The sequence below is a fragment of the Suillus subaureus genome (assembly GCF_016647635.1).
Source record: "Suillus subaureus strain MN1 chromosome Unknown BJ212scaffold_1, whole genome shotgun sequence".
NCBI lineage: Eukaryota > Fungi > Basidiomycota > Agaricomycetes > Boletales > Suillaceae > Suillus > Suillus subaureus.
This window is the reverse complement of record NW_024538557.1, coordinates 1791513-1817538: the sequence shown is the minus strand read 5'-3', so window position 1 is coordinate 1817538 and position 26026 is coordinate 1791513. Positions and strand designations below refer to the sequence as shown.

Genomic DNA, 26026 nt, shown 5'->3' with positions numbered 1-26026 from the left:
TCTCCTTGCCTTTGCCCCTTGGGGCTTTGGCCTTGCGACGAGCGCCTGCTGTTTTGGTGGCTGGAGTATAGCCGCAGGCCTCCGCAATACTGGCAGGGTAAATCAAGTCCATATCGTCAGAGTGAGGTAGGGGGAGGAGCGCAGGGTTAGCTATATTCATGGTTGGCGCCTCACGTAGAGCAGGGCGAGAACTGGACACCAGCAAGGGTGGAGGTGTGCCTTCGTGGGACTGGAAGGCTGGAGTGAGTGCGTAGGTAGAAGCAGGCTGCATGTATATAGTTAGTTGAGTCAAAAACATCATATGATACTCGACGTACCTGATAACCCGGACCGTCGCCATGTTCGAACCGAAAGGACCGATCAGTTGTAAGAGTCTATAGTAAGTCGAGTATCAGCCACCAGTAAACAATCGTTTGATAAGACTTACTTTGCAGATGCCTGGATGAGACACCCAAGCGCCAAAATTATCACGGGCGAATGCATTTCCAGCGTGGTCATAGCGTAATTTGGGGTAAGATGGGGTACTACCAGGAGGTATCATCATGGATTGTGGAGGGGGAATGTCAGACATTGCACGCTGTAGTTTTAATGAAAATAATGCTTACCTTGTTGTCCTCCAATGTGTGCTTTTATACGTCTCAAAAACCTGAACTGTCAGATGCATAAATGATTCTAGACGTTTGTAGTTAGTAGAACGGCCCTGTGGTGGTCGCACGAATACGTTAGTACACACATGGAATAAAGTATTTAATGACAAAAAAACAGTCGCAGTAACTTGGGGAACGAATGGTTTTTGCGACTCTAGACTTATAGGGAGAGAATGGTGTTGGCACTGCTCACCTCGTACCCTGGCCGGTCGCAGTGGTACGTGTTGGCGTCGTCTGCTGATAGTAATCTTAAAACTTCAGCTGAAAACTTCACCAGGGAGCTCAGGGATTGGACTGCGTATATTGGAAAATGTTTGGACCAGGTAGCGACTATCGCCATGCTGAACATGTGTCAGGCGGGGACCTTCAAGTATGATTAGTCAGCGGATAGCTTGGGCGTAGTGGCCCAAAACGGTTTTAATCCGTCGTTTATAATCCGGAATAATCTGTAAGGGGGTCAGAAAATAATGTTTTGCAAATTCGACGCAAATGGACAGCGGCATCGCGGCACAATTTCCTTAAATGGTCTTTTTTATTCTATCTTATTTTATTCCGCAATATTTCAGCCTACGGATAGTCACCCAGTATACATGATCATCTTTGGCAGGAGCAAAAATAAACCCTCATATAATTTTCACAGCTACAATATCGAGTATTCATGCGTTCACTGATGGAGGTCACTAGGTGCACGTCCGAACAAATATTGATGTCATTGAGAGACCTATGTCACGGACGTACTAGCTCACCTTGATGGAAGGAACGACTTAGTGTCTGTCTGGCCGGCGGCTGAGTACCAGGAGTACTGGTCAGGCCGGGAGTGCTGACTCGGACATAGTGACATCCCCCATCCCAAAACATGCAGACTTGTCTTTCTATTCTACTTAATCTCTCTGGCATTCATCTAGATCCAGGGATTTCGAAAGACGACCCTCAACGTTTCAACTACGACTTCATATGTCAGTTCTCCAGGCTCCTTTCATCTCACTAGCACTACTATTCATCCCTCCCGATGGAATGTTCATATCGCATACCCAGCATTCCGACTGCCGACCCATGATTACTACTAAGTTACATTCACGGCTGTCTCACCCGAAGCTCAACATCATCATGATGACCAACTCCTTCTCCTCCGTTACTAGTCACCCCCGAACCTCTCTGGCACCCCGCTGAGGACTCGGATGATCTCGTGTCTGTTTACCGTACACCGGAGGCACACCGCTATAGATGTAGCATATCTCCTCCAGTCCATTTCCCAGTTCGAGTCCTGTCGTTATGCAGAGAGTGCCTCCAGCTCTCTTGGAGGACAGTGGTACAGACCCCCAAAAGCAAACTCATATTTCGTCTCCCGCTGCCACAAACCCCATCATCGATCTCTCACGAGACGTCCCCTTCTGATGATGAAGACCATTATGGCGTCGACATGTCCACAGCAAAACCCGGGATAAAACCTGAACTCTTTTGCCTCCCACCCTACCTTGGCAGATCAACTCCGCAGTCTCACGTTACACCCTGTATTCACTTCAACATGCGTCACCCATGATCAACCCAGAGGAGCAGACGAAGTGCACCACCCCCGCAAACTCTAACCATGAAGAAGAGAGTGGCCTTGATTCTCGAGTGATGAGGAGGATCTGTCGTCCTAAACTTGGCTATTCAGCGTGTGTACATTAGGAGAGACTAACACAGCCATCGTACACAGCATTGGCCTGGTGCCCCCGAACCACAGTTGAAAGTGAATCGGCAGATCTGCAGATCTGCGGTGTTGGAGTAGGGACCCCTAGCTCATTCCAGTGTGGTAAGAATATCAATAAGACGTCTACGGCATATACTACGCCCCCGCGACCATCGTATCTGCGACAAGGACATTCCGGGGTTGCACCGCCGCACCGGATAGAACCACGTCAGTATATGACAGCGATTCAGCGGTCATCCAGCCCTCCACCATAATAGATCCTTGTTCAGGTGAGTTACGATTTGTTACAATTCACTTTTCGCATGTGCCTTCTTGAAGGCTGTATAACCCATTTGTCACAACTCTGAAAGACATCCTCACTGCGAGTCACGATGTTCCTCCATAATGGTGTTTGTATGTTCATCGCTCCCTGTAACTATTACTCTTGCTTATAGTCATCATTGCGCAGATTTTATTCAGAATGCAGACGTTGGTGGTGTCCTCTGCTGGGATAGTGAGCTCGTCACTTTACTCAGCATTTGACCAACACATTGACAAGGACTCGGGCTTACTGAAGTGCCGAGTACCGGCGGTGTGTATTTTCATTTCAGACACCCGTCGAAGTTGACGCTAACCATCACATTTGTCTACTAGTATCAGTCTGTGCAAAGCTTCCATGGAATGGGCCGAATGCAAAGGATCTGGACTCAGACGTGTTCCAAGAGCTCTGGTTCGTCAAAGCGTCCAACAACACCATGTATACCCTTCGGAACCTGAAAAGCGGAAAGTATATGATTGCCAACCGTAACGGACTTCACATTAGTGTCGGGGACCCGCAGGACCAATCCCACATTTGGACAATCACAGGTGACCCACCTGGCTCGAGGTTGTATGGGTGAGTACAATCATTCTGTGTTCACATCATGCGGGGCTAATAGCATGTTTTATGCATGGTTACAGCATTAGGAATGTTCGATCTAAATGTGTGTTCGACTTAATGGCTTTGTTAAATGTGATTCTTATGAAGAACCCATTTTTCGCGCAGCATTGGTAGGCGTTCGCGTGAGTTCGTAAGCTCACGAAACTTGCATTCCACTGATTGGTTTTAAAAGGCCCTAGGCCTGATGAATGGTAGCCCTGCCCTTCTGGGGCAGAACAACCGACGCTGGCTGTTCCAGCAAGTCAGCCGCTCTGGGGAATATATCAAGGAAATTCTGAAGAGTATCAACTTGAAATTCAATGAACCTCAAGTTGACAAAATGTAAGCAACTTTGTGCATGACCAAATGCGATGTTAACTATCAATGACAAATTCTTGTGAATATAGTTATCTCATCCTCCCAGAGGGATACTTCCGAGCCATTTGGAATAGCATCCCGAAGCTACCATCGCGGCCTGGTATATATGACTCTTCCGAAATTGCGACAGGTTCATCACTTTGTTCTGATGCCCATTACCCGCCAGGTAGCTGACTATTTGCCTATTTGCTTTGACCATCCAGTCTTCAAAGCGGCTGTCACCACCTGGGGGAGCCTCAATATCAAATCGGGTTTCAAACTACCCGGGTATGACCCCAACGCAGAGGATGTGAGCAATTCTTCTCGCACCAAGGATTCGTCTGACTTTGGTATTGTAGGGTCCAGCCATTCTCTGTGGCTTTGTGATCGCAGAGCTCAAGGAATCCTCAGATACGGGTGATGACTCGGACCCGGGGGATCTTGAAAAATATATGCACTACAACTTCACTCTTTCTGATAATGATGGCTATAACCAAATCCGGTATTTTGAGTCAGTGTATTTATACCGCCTTGAGCCTAATGATAACTAAACCCCGGTGTTAAATCAGCCCCGGGCCTGAGGCAGGCGATTTCGAGGTTCGTTCCTAGACCCCCCCGTTCCTCATTGTTGTTGGCTAAAAGAAGGTTTAGGAGTTTCAAGACTACCAACCGATCGTGGCATTTTTTTGAGCTCTATCATGCCCTGGGTGAAGCCGTGAAATGTGACATGAAGTCATATAGAGACTATTTTTTGGCAACATTCCAAATTCCCAAATGCCATTGAAATCTGTTGGTGTGTATTATCAATTCTGGAATGATGGGTTTCAATTATGCGTAGATTCCCTTATAGATATGGTTATTAGTTAATCCTTTGATGCGCAAATGAAATATACATTTCTCTGTCAAAACCTTTTTACAAGTATTGCCTTTTCCTGCGACTACGGCAGGTTTCCAGCTTTTCCCTTTCCTTTCAAGGTCTAACGTGACTACGGGAGACTGGATCAAGGTGGGATGGCACAATCGACTTGTTCCATTCCGATTTCTTCACGGACTCTGCAGTTTGAGTCGTGTCGCTCATGTTTGTGTACCCAAGAGGTATGTTTGTCTCTGTCGTATGCAGCGCGTCGTCTTTCATTAACACTAGTTACTTACGATCGTTTATCTCTAGGATTGTCTCTTAATAAGGGTTCTCTTCCAGACGCTGACCCCTGTCGCTGGCGCAGTTAACCGGCAGATCTGGGGTAATAATATCAATATCACGTCCATGGCTGTGTCAAAATCCCCGTTACTATCGTATCTGCGATAAGAATACTCCAGAGCACTCACCACTGGACGGAATCCGTATATGGCTTTGTCAAATTACAGTCAAGCTGTCATCCATCCCTCTTGAATCACACAATAATAGAGTCTTCTACTGATCAGGCGAGTCACAATCCACTTTGTCGATGATTACCTTCTTCTGGAGGGCTATATAACCCCAATTCGCATAACGACTTCCGCACATCCTCGCTGCGCCTCATCTACAGCATGCCTGAGTCGTTGGTCCGTGGTGTTTGTATGTTCGTTCACCTGTATGATCCAGACCCCTGCTGATTGTCATCATTGCACAGATTTTATTAAGAACGTAGATGAACCACTTTTCATCTCTGGCAAGCGTGTCACTGTACCTAGGATTTGACTTACATTTTGACGTGAACTTGGAATCCTTTAAAGATCCGTTCGACGCTCGGCGTGAGCGTCTTCATTTCAGACAGCCGTCGAAGCCGTCATTAATCAAAACCTTTTTCTACTAGAATATGTAAGACTCGTCAAGATGAACCAGCCGTGGAATGATGCCAGTGATCCAGCGGTGTTTCGCATGCTCTGGCTTGTCGAGCTCGGTGACCGTGACGAGGGCACATATATAATCCGGAACCTCAATAGCGGAAAGTATATAACCTCACCCGACGGAGCTCAGATTTCCCACACAACGAGGGTCATTGCCACTCTATTACGTAGCGAGGCACGAGCGCAGGATTAGAGTATTGTCTTTGGGCGAGCGGAAGACGCCGGTAGCGTCTCTCGTTTCCGCTCCCCCACCACGCTCGTAGACATCTAAGTCTATTCGAGCTATTTTCTGTTCCCTATCAGCACCAACATACCTACTGGTGTTCCTTATTTCTACCTCTTAATAAATATCACCCCAAACCATTCCCATTAATCCGATATGGCCCGTATCGCTTCGGACCCGGTTCTAGACATCCAGCCTGATTTTGCTTCACCCACCTTCGAGGGTCTTAGAAATCGCATCATCGGAGGAACTCAGATGACACACGAAGAAGTCACCAACGAGCTTGCCACTGCATGGGAACAAGATCGTGACCTCAGAGTTGTTGCATGGACAAGGCAAGTTGACGAAGACCAGCGTCTTGCAGCTCACGCAGCACAAACAGAGTGGGAATGAGTAGACCAGGAATGCTTGCGCCTGGAACAAGAAGCCGAAGCAGAACTTTGCGAAGCAGAACTTTGCGAAGCAGAGAAGAAGAAACCAAAGATCAACGATTTCAAAATTGGGGCGGCCGTTGGCGACACCCTTACCCCTCGCCCTTCCCAATACGCGATCCATAAACTCAAGTCCTTTGAGTATGTTGAACTCTGGTACTTCAGCCCAGATGGATGCAGAGAGACAGCCGATGATGCCAAGACCAGCGCAGACGACACCTTTGGCCTCACCAAAGTTGAAGACTTCATTGCCCTCAAACCAGTCGCATCCTTCAAAGCCTCCCGCAAAGCCATCCAAGACCACAGTCTTGAGTGGCGCCAATTCGACCTCGCCAAGAACAGCTTCCTGTTGTACATCAACAAGCTCAAATGGCCAGACAAGCATCAGCGAGCTCTCACGATGTTCTTCATGAACATTGTGTCTCATCCCTCCTGCTCTGAACCATACGGAGAACAAGCACTTCTCTTATATGCAGCTCGCGTCCGTCGCGATTGGCACGACACCCTTGTCCTCGACAATGCCTTCGACATTAGCGTCTTCAACCTCACCCTCTTGAAGAACATGGGCGAAGAAGTATGGAACAAAGTTCGCCAAGAAACCCTTGTGGAGGTCAGTCTCCCCCCCCCTTTACCACCCAACAGAACCACAATAGCTGACCCTGACTCACTTCACTTCCACTCGCAACGTTTTGCTCCCGCTTCCATTATCGCTTCCACACCCACTTCCAAAAACGCTGCCACTGCCCCCAACGGCGCTCACTGCCATGCTCCCACTCCTGTAACACCAACGGCCCTTAACCATCCACTGCTCCCCCCTCATCCCAGTTCCAACTCGCTTCGCAGACCCATCGCCAATCCAGCCACGATCAAGCATCCTCTCACCATAACCAACCGCAGGGGAGCAATTACGCGACTCGCTCACGCTCACGATCCCCAACCTGCAATACACAAGGGCGTCCTCCCCCTTGCACATCACCATCCACACACCAGCATCCCTGTCAGGACCAGAAGTGGCTCACCCAAGACAAGCAGCTTTTTCAGAACAGCGCGACGTCAGTTGGCCTCTTCGCCTGCGCTCTATGCCTCGGCCGCTTCCCCCACAACATCCACAAATGCAAAAGCGAGTTCCTGTGGGATGGAAAGACTCCCACATTCTGCCGACGAAATGCGGAGGGTCGCCTCATCAACACCCAAGGCCTGCAGCTCTGCTACGATTGGCAACACCCCAACGGCTGCGCAAACACCAGCAAAGAGCACATCCACGCATGTTCAGGCTGCGGGAGTGCGGATCACGGCGCTCAAGGCTGTCCTCGAGGACAGAAAAATCAGAGCTCTCACCCCATATAATCCCAGCACTTGGCTTCTCGCACTCACCAAGTCGTGCCTCATACTTAAATACCCTCACATCCCACATTCATTACAATACGGTTTTCATGGCAGTATTCCTAGCATTACAAATACCCATACCCCCCCTAATCACCCTTCCATCACCAAGCACGCTGATGCGTTTGCCACAATTCTTTCCCGTGAGTTCGAAGCTGGCTGTTATCTGGGCCCACTATCTGCTACAGACGTCGAGGCCCTCATCGGTCCCTTCCAGACAGCCCCCCTCTCTCTCATCCCGAAACCAGGGAGGCCAGGAAAATTCAGGCTTATCCAAAACTTGTCGCACATCGCAAGATCCCTACCACACCCCATCCCATCCATCAACTCGTTTATCGACTCGAATCTCTACCCGTGCACATATGGAACCTTCACCACGATATGCTTATTGGTTTGGCGCTTGCCTCCTGGATCAGAAGGCGCAACATGCGACGTGGCAGAAGCTTACAGGACAATACCTCTGCATCCCTCCCAATACCCAGGTACAGTGGTTTGCACAGGCGATAACGAATTCGCTATTGACACTAGCTTCTGTTTTGGTTGCTCTTCTGCAGCCGGCACGTATGGAGGCCTGGCCGATGCAGGGGCAGACCTGCTCCACAGTGAGGGAGTTGGCCCACTTTCAAAGTGGGTCGACGACCACCTCTTCTTCCGACTACGCCTCGAATACCTCAAGAAGTTCAACCAGCAGAGAGGAGTGTGGGCTCGTGGAATCCAGGATGCCGGCGGCCTTCGCACTGATGGTGGCAGGAGATGGTACCAAGGGGTCAAGCTCCCAGATGACAGCTCTGAAGAGTTTGATGAGGACTGCTCGTTCCCGATTCGCGATCTCTCCCATCGTTCCCCACGTTCCCCACGAGACGCAGAATTTTCCTGCTGTCTGGATGACATCAACTTCTTCTCCACGCAAACAGGCACCCCCTGGGAACCTGCAAAAGATGTTCCCTTCAGCTCAAAGCCCCTGTTCACAGGCTTCATGTGGAACCTCGAAACATGCACTGTCGAGATCTTGGCAAGCAAGAAGGAGAAGTACCTGGCGGCAATATCTTCCTGGGAAGCCCTCCCCCGCCACCCCCTCATCGAAGTCCAAAAACTCTTCGGGAAGCTCTTACATGCTTCTCTTGTTGTTCCCGCCAGATGAGCCTACCTCACAGAACTGGAAGCCATGCTCCCCCTATTCGGTGACCACCCTCTCGTGCCACATACCCCACCTCATAATTGCGCTGCTGACCTCAGATGGTGGTCCGCAACTCTATGCCAACCCTCCGTCAGCAGAACCATCCCAGGACCCTGCAAAGTCTTCGACCCCAACGCCTTCTCGGATGCTAGCTCAGGCATGGGAATCGCAATTTGGATTAACGGCTGGTGGCGAGCTTGGCGACTCATTCCTGGCTGGAAAGCTGACAGCCGCGACATTGGATGGGCTGAAGCCGTCGGCTTCGAATTCCTCGTCCTCGCCGTCACCCGAGCACCTGCACCCAGCCCAATACCTTGCTTTAAGGTTTACGGAGACAACCGAGGAGTCGTTGAGGGATGGTGGAAGGGCTGTAGCCGTAACCGGGCAACCAATGGCGTGTTTAAGCGTGTCCACAGCATCGCAGAAGCGGCCGCATGCACCATCCTCCCCCGCTATGTACCCAGCGCATCCAACCCAGCCGATGAACCCTCCCGTGGAAAATACCCCCCTCACTCCTTACTTCTGCCCCCCCTTCCTATCCATCCCTCTCTCAGGAGCCTCATTGTTGACTTCGACGCCCCTCTACAGGCCAATGAGACCTGCCGACCGTACTCAGAGCGCAACCATGTCGTCACGATTCATGCTCCCCCCAAAGGACATCTCTCCCCAAGTCGCATCGAGCGCATCGGCACAAACCGCTGGCTCAAGAGAGAAGGAGAAGAGCTTAACAAAGCAGCGGAAGCTTAGTATGTTTCCCCCACTGCAAACTTGTCGAGTTATAACCCCCAACCACTGACGAAACATTTTTCTCCATCCACGATTAGCTTACCCTGCTGACCTTACCCCAACCCCCTCCATCCTTCGCCCTCACTGCGCAGCAAAAGACAGGCTTCGTTTATGGACACCGTTCATGCCAAGGCCCACCCCCAGCGCCCTCGTTCCAAGTGACATGGCCAGGGTACAAGAGGTCATGCTGCATGCATGGGCTGAAAGCACCCGCGAGTCCTACGGCTCCGGGCTGCTGGTTTTTCACGTCTACTGTGACTCACGCTCAATTCCCGAACACGATCGTGCACCCGCAGACTCAACCCTCATCTCCACCTTCATCGCCTTCGTCGCAGGCTCATACTCTGGAAAGACAATAGCCAATTATATCTTCGGTGTGCGAGCATGGCACATTTTGCACGGTATGCGCTGGGCTCTCAATGACAAGGAAACTGATGCACTCCTCAAAGCAGCCGAGAACTTAGCCCCACCATCCTCGAAATGCAAGAAGAGGCGCCCGTTCACAGTCGAATTCATTTGCACACTTCGTGGTCAACTCGACATCAATTCCCCCCTTGACTCATCAGTTTACAGTTGCTTGACAACCGCCTTCTATTGTACTGCCAGGGTCGGCGAATTTACCGTTCCCACCCTAACGTCCTTCAATCCCAACCACCATGTCAAACCCTCAGACTCGTCCATCGAGCATGACCGCAACCAGCTCAAAATGAGAGTCTTCCACCTCCCGCGAACGAAAACTTCAATGGAGGGCGAAGATGTCTCGTTCGCCAGGCAAAATGGCATCTCCGACCCAGAGGCAGCACTTCTCCACCACCTGGCCATCAACAACCCTCCAGCAGGAGGCGCCCTCTTTGCATATCGTCACAAAAACGGCCACTGCCCCCTCACAAAAGCCAAGTTCATCAACTGCTTAGCCCAAGCAGCCAGAGGTGCCGGTCTAGATCCCCTCCAGGGACACGGAATTCAGATCGGCTCAACCCTGGAGTACCTACTGCGGAACATACCTTTCGAGGTCGTCAAGACAAAGGGCCGCTGGGCCAGCGACGCATTTCAATTGTATCTACGAAAACATGCGCAAATTATGGCTCCCTTCATGCAAGCCACCCCAGCCCTCCATGGAGAATTCATCCGTTTTTCAATGCCCAGGACTCATTAGCTATACCTTCCCTTGTGAGTAGCCCTTCCCTCCTACCTTGATGGGTTTGTCACGGCTTCGCTGCTATTGCGTCGTTACGGACTCCTAACCGTTTGGGGATTCGCAGCTCACCTTTTTCTCCTAGGCAGATCTTCGATCGGGGCTGGAAGCGCTTCGCGCCTTTGCCCATTTACTCAGTACCTTGTCTTCACATCGCGTCCCTCGTATTAATCTCTTGTGTGAAATATATTGACTTGTCAAAATTCTCTCTCCTCACATGCGTCATAAGCGACTCCTCAAGACATCCGGAAATTGGATAATAACAGAAGTCCCAACGGGAGTCCCAGCTGGCTCACAGGCATACAAGTCTGTGCATTCATTTGATGTATGCATAATGCGAAGCTCATAGCATAGTTTGCAGCCTCACACATGCATCTTCCAAGAGTGCGTCTAAGTTTGCTGTACGTGATTCTTATTGAAAGTAATCATCCTTCGTGCAGAATTGATTGGGTAAGCGCACGGAACTCCCCCTGGGCCTGATTGTTTTTAATACCTCCTGGTATACAGTCTTCACGCCCTACGTGGGCCGAAGTCTCACAAACGGTGGTCCTTTCAACGGGTCAGCCAGTCTGGGGCCGAAACCCGAATTGCTATGTGGCAGAACCCCAGTCTCAAATATCACTTCGAAAATAATCTCTTTGATATTCATGCCTACCAAGTTGACAGAGAGTGAGCGGCTTTCGCGTGACCCGACGTGACACTCTGCCATGGATCGCTGACACAATCTTTCGGGAACAGTTATCTCATCCTTCCGCGCGGATTCTTCTCGGTTATCTGGAAGAGCATCCAGGAGCGCAAATTGCGCCCGGAGATTTACGACTCTGACAGTTTTGCGATAGGTTCATCATTCTGTTCTGGCGCCCATTGTTTGGCAAGTAGCTGAGTATTTCCTTGACCATGTCCAGTATTCAAAGCAGCTGTTGCCACTTGGGGAAGTGACAAAATCGGGGCGGATGTGAGTCGCGATTCACTTACAGCTCTTCTCACAAGGGATGGATTTGACACTAATTCCCCAGGATATAGGCATTCTCTGTGGCTGGATGCTTGGACGTGCCAGGCCTCCTGCGGTAGAAGGACAAAAAGCAGTCAACTTCACGTTAGAGGACGACTATGAGAAAATTGTGTTTTTCGAGTGAGTGCCCGGCCTATACCTTGTTTTCAGATCAATAATAACCCAGACTTGGTGTCAAACAAGGCCCGAGACAGGCGAATTCATGGTTTGTTTCTTGATCGCTGTTGCGTTTGTTGTCGCCTAATAGATGGTTCACCTGTTCAGGAAGACATGGGCTATGACCCAGTTTTGGCACTTTTTTGAGTTATGTCATACGCTGGTGGAACCCCGGAGCGTATTGCAGAACCATGCCGCGTCGATAGGTCAGTTCGCATGTGGATAACCTTCGATGAGCTGCTTTACCAACCCACAGCCGGCTTCTGGCTACTATGGCCCGTAGATGCCCTTGAAGAAATGGATACAATATGTATATATATATATTCAAATTCGTACAGACTACTTTCATCCCATGTATCAGAATTATGAGTCATATGTTGCGTACACGATGAGAACACGGATATCGTTTCAAGACGGTACACCTACATTTGAGCGCAGGAATGGATCCCACGCTCCTCACATTCATCTCTTTTGCTATGCTAAATCATATACTGAAGATGCGGGTATGTTAATATTGCTATCGGCTGCCGCTGTTTCCTCAGCGGCGCGGTCAGTTTACTTTTCCACATTCTTGTCCCAGTCCCAGCGCTCATCTCTCACCCATATGGTAATCGTGGTCTTGATGCTTATTCTTCATTCCGAGCAATCACCTTGTCAATGAAATGCATTTGCTAGTGACGTGTCACCTTGCAGACCGATTGCACACTGAGGTATTCTTTAATTCCTGGATTGCAACTCCTTTGCGTTCTTCTTGATAGGCCAGTGTACTGGGGAGTCCTGCAAAGGGAAACCCAAGCCCAAACCTCTATATAGCGGGAGGTTGCGGCTCCGAGTCTATCTATCGAGGACTGACTACAACTTGAACACATCCAGCCGGGACTCCTGTCACTTCACCAGTACTCTTGGCACTCCCGATGACCTGCGTCAGACCTGGTACACCACTCTGAACGACGACATCCGCACTTCCTCACTGCACCTCAGCCACAACGTCATTGCCTTCGTGGTGTTGGTATGCTTCAATGCTTGTTGTCATCATAGATTTCGACCAGACCAGAGACATTCTTATTCCCGTCGTCGAGTCCAACCTGGCCAACTGGTCTGTTAATACTAACACCGCCAAAATTCTTCTGTAGTACTTAGACTGGGCCTCTGCGTTCTTTGTAATCTTGTCCGAGGAGGCTCAACTGAGAAAAACTCCGGAACTGACTTAATCAACGGATCGGTGATAGGAACTTTCCAAAGACATAAGGTCCCCGCAATCATCGTATCTCAGGTGATAGGAACATTCCAAAGATATACAGGGCGCAACCACGTATGTATTTGACTGAGTCATGATTGATTCAAGCTACTCCGAGTCAGCGCTCCTAGAGTGTGCCACATTCGGCTCTTCCACTGATTAGTTATGCTGGATGATCACCTTATTCTTGAGGGCTATATAACCCTGAAAGATGACACCCGCACATCCCCACTGCGCCTCATTTACAGCATGCCGCCTTTCATTCCTGGTGTTTGTATGCTCATTGACCTATATGACCTTTATCCCTATTAATTGTCATCGCCGTGCAGATCTTTTTCAGATACATGTGCTTTTTTGGGGTGCAAAGCGATCCATACTATACCGCGACTTTGTTCTCGCCGGTAAGCGTGTCCCTTTACCCGACACTTGGCTGGCTTGTTCACATGGCTGTGGGCTTCTCGAAAGAGGATTACAATAGTGAGCACCTTCATTTCAGACTCGGACAGCCGTCAAAGCTGCTTCTAATGATCCTCTTTCTCTATGGTGTAGGTAATATCACAGTACATGAATACAATATGGACACGTGGAATGACACAATTGGACCGTGGTGTGTTCACCCGCCTTTGGCTCGTCGAGGCAGCTGGCGAGCCGATCGATACGTATACCATCCGAAACCTTGCGAGTGGAAAGTATATGACCCCATTCAATGGAAGTAACATTGTCACTGTTGACCGAAAGCCGAACGCAACTGAACACTGGACAATAGCCTGGGATGGCTACTATCGATGCACGTCAGTATATTCGTTCGGTGTTCGCATAATATGGGGCTCATGTCATGGCCTGCAGTATCAAGGATCCGAATTCTAGTGGTGTGTCCAACTCAACGATTTTGTCATGTGATTCTTATGAAAAATACCCTTCACATAGCGTTGGTCGGGATTCGGGACGAGTAAGCTAATGAATCCTGCTGTAGTGGCTGCTGATTGTTTTGAATACTGCCAGTTCTGCGTCGATCATACTGGGGACCTCGGTCCAGACAGAATTCCGCACAGAGTGGTCCATTAAACGAGTCAGTCGCTCTGGGGCAGAAATCCGGACTGCTATATGGCAGAAACTGTATAGCTACCGAGACTTCTATACTCATACCTATCAAGTTGAAGGAGAGTAAGCATCACTTTTCACCACCAAACCTGTTACGCTGTCAGCAATCGCTGACAATCGGAAATGGCAGGTATCTCATCTTTCCGCGCGGATTCTTCACTCAGATTTGGAAAGACATGCCGAAGCGCCCTTATCGCCAGGGCATCTACGACTCTGACCATTCTGCCACAGGTTCACCATTTTGTTCCAATGCCGGTTAACCATCGGGTAGCTGACGATGTACTTTGGCCGTGTCCAGCATTCAAAGCTGGCTGTCGCTACAACGGGCAGTGATTATGTCAAAGCAGATGCGAGCGATCCATCTTTTCTCGCAGAAGATTGATTTGACTTTGATTCTCTAGGGTATAAGTATTCTGTGTGGCTTGATGCTCGGACGTCCCACGCCTCCTGCGGTAGAAGGTCAAAAAGCGTTCAACTTCACTCTGGATGATCACTATTACATGGTCCTGTTTTTTGAGTGAGTCATCTACACCTGCCCTGAGACCAATGATAACCAAACCTCGGCGTCAAACCAGCTCTGACACAGGCGAATTCAAGGTTCGTTCTTTGATCATTGTTCCATTTGCTATTAGCTAACGGAAGGGTCACCTGCTCAGGACCAAATGGGCTACGACCCGTACATGGGATATTTTTGAGTTCCGTCGTGTAATCTGGGGAAAGTACTGAAGCATGCGGGCGGATTCATAACAACGAACATATCTCAGTAGTGTTCTAATTTCTTGGTAGCGTTGAATTTGTTTCATTCTTTTTACCAGTTTCGCTCGTCGCCCGAAAAAATTGCACGTGAGTAGATTCCGGTGGATTCTCACAACTTGCTACGTTTTTCCGCGAGCGACTTCGCCGTTATTTCGAATGGGATGTATCGTACACATCCAGAATGACTCGTGATTTTTTTTTAGCTTTGCGCTTTCATTTTGATCTCTGCTCGAATGGCCTTTCGTGAGAATCCAAATACTGCGGCACGTGCGTTCTATGTCTTTTATAGTTGCAATCTATCCGACCTACCGGGCAGCAGTTAGTATAACTAGTCCACAGCCTTTGACCGTCTTTGCACGACCGATTCATAGTTGAGTTTTGTTTTTGTTCGGGTGAAGACCCGCGGTCCGCTGAAAGACGCCTACCCTTTAATGAGCATCCAGGGACATCAGTGGCGCATAGACTTTGATGCAGTTTCAGTTATCATGTCGAGTATTTACAGCCGAGTACTGCGATTAAGTGAGCTTTTACCATCATTCCAAAAGGGTCGTCCGGGCGAAGAATGTGCTACTATTGATCTTATAAGTTCTAGGTTCTACTTCTATATGGAGAATTCGTCTAGTCTCCTGTATGCAGGCGAGAAGACAGTCATTCCTTCTATCATCGTCGATCGACGACTTGCTTCTATTGGGAGACTAACTCATATGAGTATCGATCTCTCTTTCCGGATCCTCAAGAGTTGCATTCTTTCATACCCCTGCAGAAGTTTAACAAGGTCTACATATTAAGCGAGTGACGATCCGCTCTAGGCAGCCGCCGCAGTACTGTTACACAGCCTCTGCCCCGAATCATGACCTGGCATTGTGAACGGCGTCATTAATTGCGCAAATTCGCCTCAAGAGTGACGCACGGGCGTAGTACGGCTTGGCAATCCCATCCGCATCACTCAGGAGATTACCGAGATCGCAGCACGCCAAGTGGGGTCGTAAGAGGACGAGACGAATGCAGTAGATATTTCACTGCACGCGCTATGATCAAATCCAACGTGCTACCATCAAGTATCAACGCGCTCACGGTTCACCAAACTAAGATTTTGCTTGACACGGAGGATATGACTGAACGTGCCAAATTTAATACTGGTGCTGTGAGAATGGTAAGATGGGTGTGAGTCTGCAAGGGGTGAGTCGTGCAAATAGTGGATGTCGTGGTTACCACTTGAAGCGAAAAGAGAGAAGGATAAGGTTGAGGGACAACGTGGGTGAGACACAATAGGGACGTGACAAAGGGAATATTAAATTAGTTTTCTCTATGACGGCATTAGACGGAGCAATTCACGTTGTGTGTGAAATTAAAGTTGAGTTACTTATTTACATAATCAAAAAGGGGTTTACGTTATTTTGATCGGGGGGATACGCAGTAATCTAGTTTTTTTGGTCTGTAACGCCTCTCTTCCTCTTACCACCACCACCCATCCATTCACTTACTCACTAAGGCCCCTTCTTCGCTGGTCGACTTAACGAATTCAACAACTAATGCTTTATAATGTCTGATACTTCACATTCACACAATTACGGTACAAGAATAAGGAACAATTCAATCCTTAAACCAAGCGCTCGTCTTCGTCAATCACCCCAACCAAGGCGTATAAAACCTGTACCACATCCAACAACAGCAGAACCATCTCCAAATCAGTCTCACTTCCCAATATTTCCACTACCAAATGTCATGCTACACCCTGAAGACGCCACTAGTAAAGTATTTCATGCTATCGGACGTTGCTTCCTCAGCGTGGTCAGTCCCTTTTCCTCGTTCCTATCCATACCTTCACGCGTGTGTTTCTAGGACAATCGTGCCATGACGATCAAGGACCTTGCGGAAATGACTTTAAACTTCGGCCTCGTGTGTCAGAAGTATGCTCTCCTCTCCTCTCTCTCTTCACCCTACTCACAATTACCCTAGTGTTTCTGCTGCGTCGCAAGCAATAACTACTTACATCCGAAATCATCTCTCTCGATGCGAGGCTCAACAGGATCACCCTCTTCTTCTTCGTCACACCCTCTCTGGCACACCCGTTGACGACGATCTCGTCCCTGCACTTCATTCTCGTGTAGGAGGCGCACCCCTACAAAGGCAGCCACTCGACTCCACGTGTTCAAATCAGAACATCCCTCCTGGTCGCCACACAAACTTTCGTCGTGGCACAATCGTATGGTATCTTTCAAAAGCTAGTGGCGTATCCTGTCCTTTCTCTCGTGCTGGTATTCTTCTTTCAAATTACCCCGCTTCCACTTCAAATACAAAGCCTCGAAAACAATCTCACGATCCAATGGAAAAGTGCGGAGAGAAACGCAAAAGACTCATCTCAAGACGCTGTCGCGCCACTGACAGACTCTCAGAGAGGGCCAGTCTATCGCCCAGCTCAAGTCCTGTAGATAGCGGTTATGCAGAGAGTGCCTCCAGTTCTTCTGATGAAGAAGAAGACGAACCTGAAAGACCTCCAAAAGTCAAACTTACCCTACGTCTCCGTCCCTCTCCCACTGCTACAGATTCCACAGACATCATCGATCTCTCCCATGATACATCCTCTGACGAGGATGTTGACATGTCCCCAGCAGAGCCCAGTCCAGAACCATCGTGCCTCCCACCTTACCCTCGCAGATCAATCGCAGTCCCATGTTACACCCCCGTATCCCCTCCCTCCCTCCAATACATATTTCCCCCGCCGCCCATCGACCAATCCAGAGGAAGCGCATCACCTCCGCCAGATTCTGACCACGAGGAGGATATCGATTTTGATTTCTCAAGCGATGAAGAGGAATCTCGAGGTGTGAGCGTGAAAGTAGAAGACGAAGCAGAAGATAATAGCATTGACACAAGTCAAAACGTGAGAGATATGCTAGATGCCTGGGAGGACCTGGATCTTAATCGTGCGCGGTCATATTCATGCCCGGAGTCTGGGTTCGCTTCGGTGGTGCGGGAAAATGAAAGTCGCCATACGGTTACTCCAGAGGTCAAAGTGGAGGAACTTGAGATGTGGGAGTGGGAGTTTGATAGCGGCTGGGCGGGTGCGTGTGGGGATGTTGAAATTAAGAAGGAAGATGCATCAGAGGCGCTGAATGGATTGTCATTGTCGCCTACGAGTGTACCGTGGAGTGTGTTCCCGCTCTCTCCTATGTCACCACTCACCCCTTCTCCAACGTCCCCGGGTTCGAGCACGGGGTTTACGTTCCATTATTCGTCGGCACTGTCTGCGTCACCGAGGGTCAATAGTTCCCCTCCTCGGCCCACGCATGTAAAGAAACCGTCTCTGGAACGCAAGAACAGCGTGCTGGACTGGCAAGATGCAGAACTACTTGGTCCTGATAGTGTCCACATCGCTGAGCTCGAGCTAGAGTGGGAAAGGGGATCTCGACGGACACGATTCGCATCACCCGCACCTGGTGCTTCCTCATCATCCAGTAAAGACTGCCAAATGGCCGATCCAGAGTCTCTCCCCGAATGCAAAGACCAAGTAGTAGTAGTCCACACGTGTGTGCCGTGCGATCCACCTGTTAGCGCTACGCAAGTCGAAGGTACGCCGCATCTTATCTCGTCCCATTTCTTCTCTTTGGTGGTCTGTATCAGCCATTAACCGAGTCCCAGGAATACCGGTGTACCAAACTACGCTGCCTCTTCGCGCACCTCACACGACGCGGACACTTCTGAGGAGGCTAGACACGGATTTCGTGAACCTTACGCCGTTGCTTGCTGCGTTTTCACCATCGTCATCACCTTGTGCCGCTGCGGTCCCGGTTCTTCCACCGAGCGCTGTGCGGTTTGAGCATCCGAATTCGGCTGTGACAGGGGTATGGGTATCGTTGGATTGTGCGAGGGAGTTTTTGAGGACGAGTGTTCAGGCGGGTGCCCAACGTGCAGAACGACCTTGCTCTCAAGATGAAACGCTAAGAATAAGCGTGGAGGTGTTCCTGAGCGATGAGCTTGTGATGCGGTTCCCGAGTGCCTTGAGGGATTTCTGGAGGGCGAGTAAACCCGGGAGGATGTTGGGACAGTTTGGGGTGTGTTTTGAGCGTGGGAAGGTTGTGGGTAGTCAAGGCTCGTCGGCTCCCTCGTCGTTGGTGTCGGTACGGGCGTCGTCTGTGTTATCTCCACCTCAGTCGACTTCGCCCCCGTTAAGGGCCGAATCGTACGCCCCGCCGTCTTCTTCGGAGTTGCATCCACGTTCCTCGTCTTTGGAGCTACATTCACATCCATCCTCGTCGCTACCGCCATCCTCATTGTCCACGTCCACCAGTCCCGCACTTCTCACATCTATAGCAAAAGCCCACGAAGTATGGAGTCTTCCCGAAGACACCGAGCCAGAAGCAGAAGTCGAAGCAGAGCCTGTACTTCCTGCATTTGATATTGCGCTGGCAGTGCTTGCGTCGGGGTTAGGACCGAGTGCTAGTTCTGGAAATGGGAGTGCTTGTTTGGGTAGTGGGATTGATTTTGGGAGCGGTGTTGACTTTGGGAGTGCGCGCGCTAGTTTGGGGAGCGAACACACCGGTCTTGGCGTTGGAAGTGGAAGTACCGGTCTCGGGGTTGGACGCACCGATTTTGGACCAGGAAGCGCCGATCTCGGAAATGGACATGGGACTGGAAGCGGAGAGCCGCCGCTGAGTCCTACGGAGGCAGAAATGTTCCGTGTGTTGTGCGTGTGTCCTGATTGGGAGGAGAAGGAGGGGGGCGAGGATGATGTCTGTATGGATGGTCGGGATCAAGACGCAGGTGAACGAGATCAAGATGTGGACGGCGAACGTGATCACAACGCGGACAACCAATGCGATAAATACACGGACGCAGACGCAGACGGGGATGTGGATGTGGAGATCATGGAAGAGGAGCCAAGAAGTTTGAAAGATGGCCGTTCGTTGAGGCGGTCGAAACGGGTCGCGGATGCTGTTGCTCGCACGCGTGGTGTGCGGCCCCGGATGAGGGGGCCGAGACATGCGTGAGGTTTGATCTGGTCTGCCACCATTGACGGTCCGCCACTCCATCGACGGTCCGAAACTCCATTGTGTTCGCTACTCCATCAACTTTCGGTGCATTACTCGTCCGGCATTCAAACTGCATTTGTTCGACTCCTCATTACTGCAGGGTTTCTCAGGTCTCAAGCCCCTCTCTTTTGCTTGACTGCTTGCTTGCAGTTTTTCGTTCTGAACTGATTTTTTTGTTGCTTTTTTTTTGCTAGCTTCGTTCGTTAGAGCTGTATCAGATATTGACCCATATACCTCTTTGCGCAGAGATGCGCCAAGTATTCTAGGTTCCCCAGTCAACCCTTTGCTCGCCTTTTACCTACTTTTGCATTTTTGCGAGCATGTGTCGATTGCAGCATACACATTCATCCTCTGGCTTTCGTTTGTATGTTATAGCTCACAGCCCCCACTCATAGTTTACTCGCTTGTTGCACGCACCAGTGCAGTAATGAGGAAGCGTTTAAACGAATGATGATCAATCAATTAATCACCAATCAGTGTCCTTTGGATAGAAATGCTGCGCTTGATGAGGCAGTGACTGGCAGTTCTCGAAAATTTATGAAACTAGTGTGTCTGATGCGGTGGACGAACAAGAATCTTGGGCGTAACACAAAGAAATTATTCGTAAGTTCATGATGGCGCTTGGGAAGAATAGCGGAGTGTGAAAACCTAGAGTGGGATTTCTTTCCAAGTTTCTCCCAACCAGCGAATTTGTAGCATCTTACTTAGTACTTGCATATTTTCCTGGTCCCAGTCGCCAGGCTTTCTAAAGTACATCCTCTCTGGACTGACTGTCCAATCCAATATCCTTGCTTTAACTCTTTTTTGGCTTTTTCTATTCCGTTCCTTTTTTTTTGTGATAGGCTAATTTCACGTCTCGACTCGCTTCGCGACTGCCACCGTGAAAACGAACGAAACGACCCTGCTCGTCTAGGCTCACATCTCAATCATAGGTCCAGCTTGGGCATCAAGTCTTATCATTTGCACGACAAAAACAACGGACTCGTCGTCCGTTAATCATCCCATCCACCCAACGCTAATCCTAATTCCACCAAAATAAGCCTAGCTATAATGTCTTTATCTGCCTCTGACAACAATGGCTCCTATTCACGAGTCTCCTCGGGAAAGACCCCTCCCCCAGCCCCTTCTGCTGCATATGCAAAGAGGTACGTCTTATTTTTCCTGGCTTTTTTTTAGCCGATCTGCTTCGTTTACCACGCTCGTGAACAGGGCACGGGAGATCCAGGCGGAAGAACGGCTGAACGGTGCTAGATATAGGCCACCTGCGCTGCGCGCTCTTCCTCCGAGCGGTTCTCCCCCAAACGACTTCACCACCACCGTCGCTTCCCCCAGTGATGATTCTACAACGTCCGCTTCTAATTATCCACCGGGTTTTAGGAGAGCCCGAGCCGGAACTCTGCCTTCTGATGTCCATCTCGCTGCGCAGCGTTTCGCTGCTGCATCTAATACCCTGAGTAGTGCTACTCCCTCAACGGAATCGTTTGCCGAACAGTTGCAGCAGAGGCAGGCCGCCAACACGCCTCCTAGCATCCTCGTTCCCTCTCGCTCTACCATCCGGCATACCACTACTGTAGCGGCCCCACAGGCAGCTCCTACGTCAGTCGGTTCCGAGCGTAACAGTCGCTTGAGGTCAGGTTCGTTAACGTTACCCTCAGCCGGTCTTTCCAATGCATTCGGCCCGTCTATATTCTCATCGTCATGGTTATCCTCTGCTAATGGATCAGGGTCCAACTTTCCTGTTCTGGATGAGTTACGCTCCGTTACCTCCGCAGACTCGGTCGATGATTTTGACGTTCATACCTTGGATTATCTTGGCTTGGACTGACAGTCACCGACCGCCACCCGCTGCTACTATATCTGAGCTACGGACCCAAGCTCAAGCTGCTATCGCTGGAAACCTGGCTAATCCACCGCGCTTGAGGGCGAGTACGGTTTCAAACCCGTATCGTACGCGCTCGTCTGGTGCTTCGTCTCTCCTCGCCACCCCTAATGCAGAGGAGGAAGAGGAGTACTTTGATGCGCATGACAATCAGCCGTACGACCGTCAACGATTGGGTCTGTACGATGGCTCCATGTCAGACGCTAGCCTCTTCCACTCGTCATACGTGGCAAAGGGGTTCAAGCAGGGCGACCATTTAACGGCTGCAAGTGCGCTCTCATCCCGGCCCAGAGCAATCTCCGTAGGAACGCTCGATGATCCCATTCGTACCCTTCAGCGCCGCGCTACGACCAGTGAAGCCCAATCTCCCTATCTCAACGATCTCGCAGCTGCGAGCGGGAGTCTTGCGAATCTGTCTAATCCGACTGGGATTTTGAAGAGCGATGTGAAGATGTCGGGTGCGCGGGGGACGTCTTCGCCGACGGTGCATTTCCCTAATAGCGAGTTGAGTCGTGCGTCGTCGTACCTCGCTGCGCCCAATTCGCAGGGAAGGGCTGTGTCTCCCAAGACCGAGGTGAATAATAACTCGCAGATCCAAACTCCTACGCGGTCGTTATGGATTGGGAATTTGGATAGTGCTGTCACAAGCGAGCAGCTTATTCATGTGTTTGCGCCGTATGGTGCTATTGAGAGTTTAAGGCTTTTGCCGGAGAAGGTACGTGATTGAGATTGATTGGATGAAGAGGTGCTGATGTGTTGATTGGTTCCAGGAGTGCGGTTTCGTTAATTTTGTTGATCAAGCGGACGCTATTCGAGCCAAGGACGATGTACTCAATCGTCTAGGCGGGAATATCGGTATGCCGAACGGGCAGACCGTACGCATTGGCTTTGGGAAGGCGGACAGTGCTCCTGTTGCCCCTGCTAAGGGCACGACTGTTACGAGTTCTGGCGCCACGTCTCCCAGTGGTTTAAGTAAGGCCAACAGCCCTGGCCTTGGAGGATTGGATGCGCAGCTGCAGTCTACACCTACTCGTGCGCTATGGATTGGGTCTATTCCAAGCACTACAACACCTGCGACGATCTTGAGCGTTTTCAGTCCTTATGGACCTATCGAATCTGCGAGGGTGTTGACGCATAAAAATTGTGGATTCAGTGAGTGCTGAGTGTTGTGGGGTGTTCTGATGTTAACCCTCTGTGCAGTCAACTTTGAACGTCTTGATGACGCTGTGCGCGCCAGGAAAGCCTTGAATGGTCGTGATGTCCTTGGTAGCGACGTTGGTGCTATCCGTATTGGCTTTGCCAAGGTCCCTGTCAAGAATGGTCAGGAAGGCAACGGCACGCAGGATGAAAGTCCCAGCGTTGCAGTGCAAGGTATTGGTGATTTGAGCGTTGGGGCCACTATCCACGCTCTTCGCAGCGTGAAGGGTGCGTCCACTATCCCAGCAGACCAGCAAGTGCTTGGTGGTCAGGTGGAGAACTACCGCTCGAATCTCTTGCTTAGCATGATTGGCTCTGGCATGCACAATATCGCGTATGTTTCTGACGGTTTGTCGAAGCCTGCTGGATGGTTGCCATCAGTCACGGAGCAGCAGATGATCATGAAGGAGTTGACGGCTGGTAGCCCTGATGCTGATTTTGATATTCAGTCATTGTCTGGTACGTCTGATTCGGTGGCTGATTTCAGGGGGCCTCTGACACGGCGTTCGTAGAGTTCCGCCCCCCGACGATGTACTACACGACGATTCCACTCGTCTCTGAGAGACCTAACAACAGGCGTTGGGATGCTTCAAAATTGCGCGAACTCCGGAAGAGGCTGGATTCTGGTACGATGACGGTGGAGGAAACTGATCAAGTTGCTGGTGACTTTTTGGATGGCGAGATTGTCGACTTGGCCTCGGACTGGCTGGGCAACACGGTGGGTATCCCCACGCCGAGTCCGGTTGCCGTGGCTCACCTGGGTATGCTGCAGGTCGTACAAAAGCTGTTTGAAAAGTGCTCTCCTGTGCCGCGGTTTGCCATGCTGGAGAGAATCACGCCTCATTTGGCAATGATTGGCATCCACAAGAACGGTACTTGGGCTGCACAGAAGATCATTGAGTGTGTTCAGACTCCCGAGGAGGTCGGGCTCATCGTGCAAAACTTGAGGGCATATGCTCCGCCTTTGCTGCTTGATCAGTTTGGTAACTATGTGGTTCAGTAAGTGCATCCATGCTTCTTTGCCCGTGTCATCGATTGCTGAGCGATCATTAGGTGTTGTCTGCGTTTTGGGGCTCCTGCCAATGATTTCATCTTCGACGCTATGGTCGATCGTATGTGGGAGATCGCACAAGGCCGCTTCGGTGCACGCAGCATGAGAGCGTGTCTCGAGAGCCCACATATCACGCTGAGCCAGCAACGCCGTATTGCTACTGCCGTGATCTTGAACTCTATCCCTCTGGCGACGAACCCTAACGGCGCACTGCTGCTGACATGGTTGCTTGACACGTCTTCTTTCCCTTCGCGGTACAACCTTCTCGCGCCTCGCTTCACGCCTCACCTATCGCATCTGTGCACGCACAAATTGGCATCTTTAACCGTTCTCAGGATTGTCAATCAGAAGATTGAGTTTGAAGCCTCTCGTCAAATCGTCCAGGCGTTGTTCTCGTCTCCTGGGGACCATGTTCTTACTGACGTGTTGGGCGACCAAGTGAACGGTGTGGCGGTTGTGCATAAGATCTTGACTAGCCCGTTCATCGACCCTATTGACAAGCCAACTTATATCGAGGCCACTAAGCGGGTATTAATCGAGCTCAAGGTTATCGCTACTCAGGCTTATCGTCGGCTGATTGAAGAAGTTGGTCTTCCCATCCCAAACTACCAGCCCACGTACACCACTAATGGTCCGCCTGGCAAGAAGGGTCAGAACCAGAATCACTATGGAGTGCCTGGCCTACCGTCTGGCTACCCTTCGAATGATCAGGGTTTAGCTTCGATGATGGCTGCGTTGCAGATGGGTGGGCAGAACCCCCAGTCTGGGCCCCCGCAACTACACATTGATCCTGCATATGGTCAAGCTCCTGCGCCACGCGGCCGTATTTCTCAGCCACCTTCTGCGTTCTCGCCCTCCTCGGATCCTTTCAATCCCTTTGCCCTTCGCTCTCCGGACATGAGCAGTCCTCGCACCTCTTCTATTCGTCGTAATGGCGGACTTCCCTCAATTGCTCCTTCCATGACTCCCACCCCCGTTTCTGCCATCCCATATAGCAATCAATCTCCCAATCTCGCACCTGGTGGCATCCTTAACATGGGTCAGCCAAGCTTCAATACTCAGAATGTTCCCCAGCACCTCTACCAGGCATATATGTACCAAGTATACCAGCAAACACCGCCGTCCAGCATGGGCACCTTCAATTAAAAGCACACTCACGACCCCGCTCACGACCTGCTTTGTTGCATATCGAATGAAATTATTCCTTTCTGTTGTCTATCTATTCTTCTGCCACGCCATGCGCCAGGTTATTTGCCAGACAATCACAACCCATTCCTTTCCGATGATACCCCTCGTCGCGCTTCTTTCAATGTCACGCTCCTTACTTACTTTTCCCCCCTTTGGGCAAGCGCCTAGGTGAAGTTGCGGTGGTTTCAGAGGGCCAGTGCAGGAAATATTGCTATTCATTTTTTTTCATTCTCCAATTCTACATATCTGCATTCCTACGCTGGTTGGTTTGTGTATAAATACTACGTATGGATGGCTGTAACACAATTATCGCCTTGAACTATAGACGAATAAAACTGCTCTTCTACTGGCGTTGGTAGATGTGGGTGACGTCTGGCGTGTATCTGGACGAGACAGGCTACGAATACTAGCTTGGGGAGAGGATTGACTCAGGTATGCGCATTTTAAACAAATATTGGTACAATACTGGATTCTGACTAATATAGATTGGCGACCATCGTGAAACTCTACCAATCAGTATCTAGAACTAAACCTCTAAAGAGCTTTGGAACTATCGACAATTATCGCGTGGGTAACATAATCCATCCAATCTCCTAAAAATGCTAATTAGACAACATTAAATGATATTAGTAGAGGTTTTCCAACTCGGGGCAGGACTAGATGTAGCAGTAGCAGTGGTTCGTGGATTGCTGCCACTGCCAGTGGCGCATACACTTCGTAAGAGTCTCCGGGTTATACTTGGCCGGTACATGATCGATCATCGTCGCAACCAGTGGCGCCGATTTCCCTCTGACGGAAT

General features: G+C 50.2%; 7 protein-coding genes across 7 annotated transcripts; all 7 read left to right on the top strand.

Annotated features, from left to right (window-relative positions):
* Nucleotides 1–2711: 2711 nt before the first annotated feature.
* BJ212DRAFT_1474550 (uncharacterized protein) lies at nt 2712–4204 on the top strand (the record flags this gene model as incomplete). Its single annotated transcript, XM_041339110.1, has 11 exons — nt 2712–2733; nt 2789–2833; nt 2879–2911; nt 2980–3214; nt 3286–3302; nt 3365–3381; nt 3432–3580; nt 3646–3746; nt 3820–3905; nt 3955–4106; nt 4165–4204. 11 exons carry the CDS (start codon nt 2712–2714, stop codon nt 4202–4204), a joined length of 897 nt encoding a protein of 298 aa, XP_041200246.1.
* Nucleotides 4205–5336: 1132 nt separating this feature from the next.
* Nucleotides 5337–5788, top strand: BJ212DRAFT_1312028 (uncharacterized protein). Its single transcript, XM_041334043.1, has one exon. It carries the CDS (start codon nt 5409–5411, stop codon nt 5613–5615), a length of 207 nt encoding a protein of 68 aa, XP_041200245.1. The 5' UTR covers nt 5337–5408; the 3' UTR covers nt 5616–5788.
* A 13-nt stretch (nt 5789–5801) lies between these two features.
* BJ212DRAFT_1255842 (uncharacterized protein) lies at nt 5802–6692 on the top strand (the record flags this gene model as incomplete). The annotated part of the gene is made up of 2 exons (XM_041329765.1): nt 5802–6000; nt 6040–6692. Coding segments are annotated over 2 exons (852 nt in total), but the record flags the coding sequence as incomplete, so codon positions are not given.
* Nucleotides 6693–10834: 4142 nt separating this feature from the next.
* Nucleotides 10835–11873, top strand: BJ212DRAFT_1474548 (uncharacterized protein; the record flags this gene model as incomplete). Its single annotated transcript, XM_041339109.1, has 8 exons — nt 10835–10923; nt 10979–11001; nt 11058–11067; nt 11125–11286; nt 11356–11456; nt 11523–11572; nt 11634–11749; nt 11813–11873. 8 exons carry the CDS (start codon nt 10835–10837, stop codon nt 11871–11873), a joined length of 612 nt encoding a protein of 203 aa, XP_041200243.1.
* A 1737-nt stretch (nt 11874–13610) lies between these two features.
* Nucleotides 13611–14383, top strand: BJ212DRAFT_1474547 (uncharacterized protein; the record flags this gene model as incomplete). The annotated part of the gene is made up of 5 exons (XM_041339108.1): nt 13611–13813; nt 13869–13891; nt 13950–13971; nt 14025–14186; nt 14254–14383. 5 exons carry the CDS (start codon nt 13611–13613, stop codon nt 14381–14383), a joined length of 540 nt encoding a protein of 179 aa, XP_041200242.1.
* Nucleotides 14384–16421: 2038 nt separating this feature from the next.
* Nucleotides 16422–19870, top strand: BJ212DRAFT_1474546 (uncharacterized protein; the record flags this gene model as incomplete). Its single annotated transcript, XM_041339107.1, has 4 exons — nt 16422–16670; nt 16722–16789; nt 16839–18451; nt 18504–19870. 4 exons carry the CDS (start codon nt 16422–16424, stop codon nt 19868–19870), a joined length of 3297 nt encoding a protein of 1098 aa, XP_041200241.1.
* Nucleotides 19871–20962: 1092 nt separating this feature from the next.
* Nucleotides 20963–25185, top strand: BJ212DRAFT_1443457 (uncharacterized protein; the record flags this gene model as incomplete). The annotated part of the gene is made up of 9 exons (XM_041337830.1): nt 20963–21057; nt 21122–21704; nt 21775–22236; nt 22297–22506; nt 22562–22943; nt 22992–23447; nt 23501–23706; nt 23761–23987; nt 24042–25185. 9 exons carry the CDS (start codon nt 20963–20965, stop codon nt 25183–25185), a joined length of 3765 nt encoding a protein of 1254 aa, XP_041200240.1.
* Between the last annotated feature and the right edge of the window lie 841 nt (nt 25186–26026).

What these genes read in the sequence shown, in the direction of transcription:
- BJ212DRAFT_1312028 (XM_041334043.1), top strand. Translation starts at nt 5,409, where the DNA reads ATGAACCAGCCGTGGAATGATGCCAGTGATCCAGCGGTGTTTCGCATG.